Source organism: Octopus bimaculoides, chromosome 29 (assembly GCF_001194135.2).
Source record: "Octopus bimaculoides isolate UCB-OBI-ISO-001 chromosome 29, ASM119413v2, whole genome shotgun sequence".
Classification (NCBI taxonomy): domain Eukaryota; kingdom Metazoa; phylum Mollusca; class Cephalopoda; order Octopoda; family Octopodidae; genus Octopus; species Octopus bimaculoides.
The window spans coordinates 641,838-643,804 of record NC_069009.1 but is presented as its reverse complement, the minus strand read 5'-3'; the positions used below and the strand labels follow the sequence as shown (position 1 = coordinate 643,804).

At 37.0% G+C, this 1,967-nt stretch overlaps 1 protein-coding gene across 1 annotated transcript; it reads right to left on the bottom strand.

The window, feature by feature from the left end:
• Nucleotides 1-509: 509 nt before the first annotated feature.
• Nucleotides 510-1,951, bottom strand: LOC128251239 (zinc finger protein 98-like). Its single transcript, XM_052977948.1, has one exon. The coding sequence runs from the start codon at nt 1,879-1,881 to the stop codon at nt 1,093-1,095; it is 789 nt and encodes a 262-aa protein (XP_052833908.1). The 5' UTR covers nt 1,882-1,951; the 3' UTR covers nt 510-1,092.
• Between the last annotated feature and the right edge of the window lie 16 nt (nt 1,952-1,967).

The following is a 1,967-nucleotide window of genomic DNA, read 5'->3' as shown; positions in this document are numbered from 1 at the left end:
GTGGATTTGGTAGACGGAAACTGAAAGAAGCCCGTCGTATATATGTATATATATATATGTTTGTGTGTCTGTCCTCTCAACATCGCTTGACAACCGATGCTGGTATGTTTAAGTCCCCATAACTTAGCAGTTCGGCAAAAAAAAAAACCGATAGAATAAGTACGAGGCTTCCAAAGAATAAGTCCTGGGGTCGATTTGCTCGACTAAAGGCGGTGCCCCAGCATGGCCGCAGTCAAATGACTGAAACAAGTAAAAGAGTAAAGAGTAACCAAAAGTGCTACTACTAGTTTCATGCTATTATGATACTTGAAGAGGCATATTTATAAAATACTCCATGTACCATAAGGGCGTACAGCCAAAGAAACCAAGTTAAATCAGACTGGAACCTGGAGCAGCACTTTGGCTTGCCAGCTCATGTCACACTTTCTCATCCATGCCTGCATAGAAAATGGACATTGAAGGATGATGATTATGATGATGATGATGATGAAAACACAACAAAGACAAAATCAATGTTACTTCAAACTTTTATTCATTTTTCGTATTCCTTTATTCTCTCAGAACAAATTCCTCAAAACTCCAGCACAATCATCATCAGAAATCAAAGTCATTGCTGTGTTGATGTATTTCCATCTATACACGATATTAAGGTTTCATAGCTGTTGTCCTGTTGTAATAAATTTTCACATTGATACCATAACACTTGTGTATGAATACTCACATGTATGTTTAAGTAGCATTTTTAAAAGACTCATTAAACATACCACAATGATGCGGCTTCTCTCCTCTATGTATACGTTTTTGACTAGATAAAGTGCTATTTTCAGAAAACGATTTACCACATATATTACAATGAGAATGCATTTCACCTGTATAAGTACGTTTGTATTGAGGCAATCACTTTGAGAAAATGTTTGGCCGCAGATATCACACTGATATGATTTTTCCCCAGTATGAATGCGTTCGTGCCTACTTAGGTGACTATTTCTAGAGAATGATTTACCACAGGTATCACAATATGGCTTCACTTCTGTAGGTGTCCATCTGTATTTAATCAAGGGAATCCTTTGAGAGAATGATTTACCACAGAGATCACAGTGATTTGGTCTTTCCCAAGGTATGACTGCATTTGTGCCTACTCAATTTACAATTTTGAGAAAATGATTTACCACAGAGATCGCAATGATATGGCTTCTCCCCTGTATGAATGCGTATGTGCCTTGTCAAGTGAGAATTCAGAGAAAATGATTTACCACAGACCTCGCAGCCATATGGTTTTTCCCCAGTATGAATATGTTTGTGATAAGTTAAAGTGCTATTTTGAGAAAATGATACACCACAGATATCACACTGATATGGTTTTTCCCCAGTATGAATGTATTTGTGCTTAACCATGGAATTATGCATAGAAAATGATTTACCACAGATATCACAGCGATATGGTTTCTCACCTGTATGCATACGTTTGTGAGTAGTCAAGTGACTACTGGAAGAGAATGATTTACCACAGACATCACAGTCATATAGTCTTTCCCCAGTATGAGTACGATTGTGATGAATCAAGTGACTATTAGAAGAAAATGATTGACTACAGACATCACAGTGATATGGTTTTTCTCCAGTATGAATCCGTTTGTGAATAGTCAAGGTACTCTTTAGAGAAAATGATTTACCACATATATCGCAGCGATGTGGTTTTTCACCTGTATGAATGTATGTGTGCTCAATCAATTTATTCTTTTCAGAAAATTGTTTACCACAGATATCACAATGATATGGTTTTTCCCCAGTATGAATGTATTTGTGCTTAACCATGGAATTATGCATAGAAAATGATTTACCACAGATATCACAGCGATATGGTTTCTCACCTGTATGCATACGTTTGTGAGTAGTCAAGTGACTACTGGAAGAGAATGATTTACCACAGACATCACAGTCATATAGTCTTTCCCCAGTATGAGTAC

Coding starts and splice junctions, on each gene's coding strand:
- LOC128251239 (XM_052977948.1), bottom strand. CDS start 1,881: ATGCATACAGGTGAGAAACCATATCGCTGTGATATCTGTGGTAAATCA.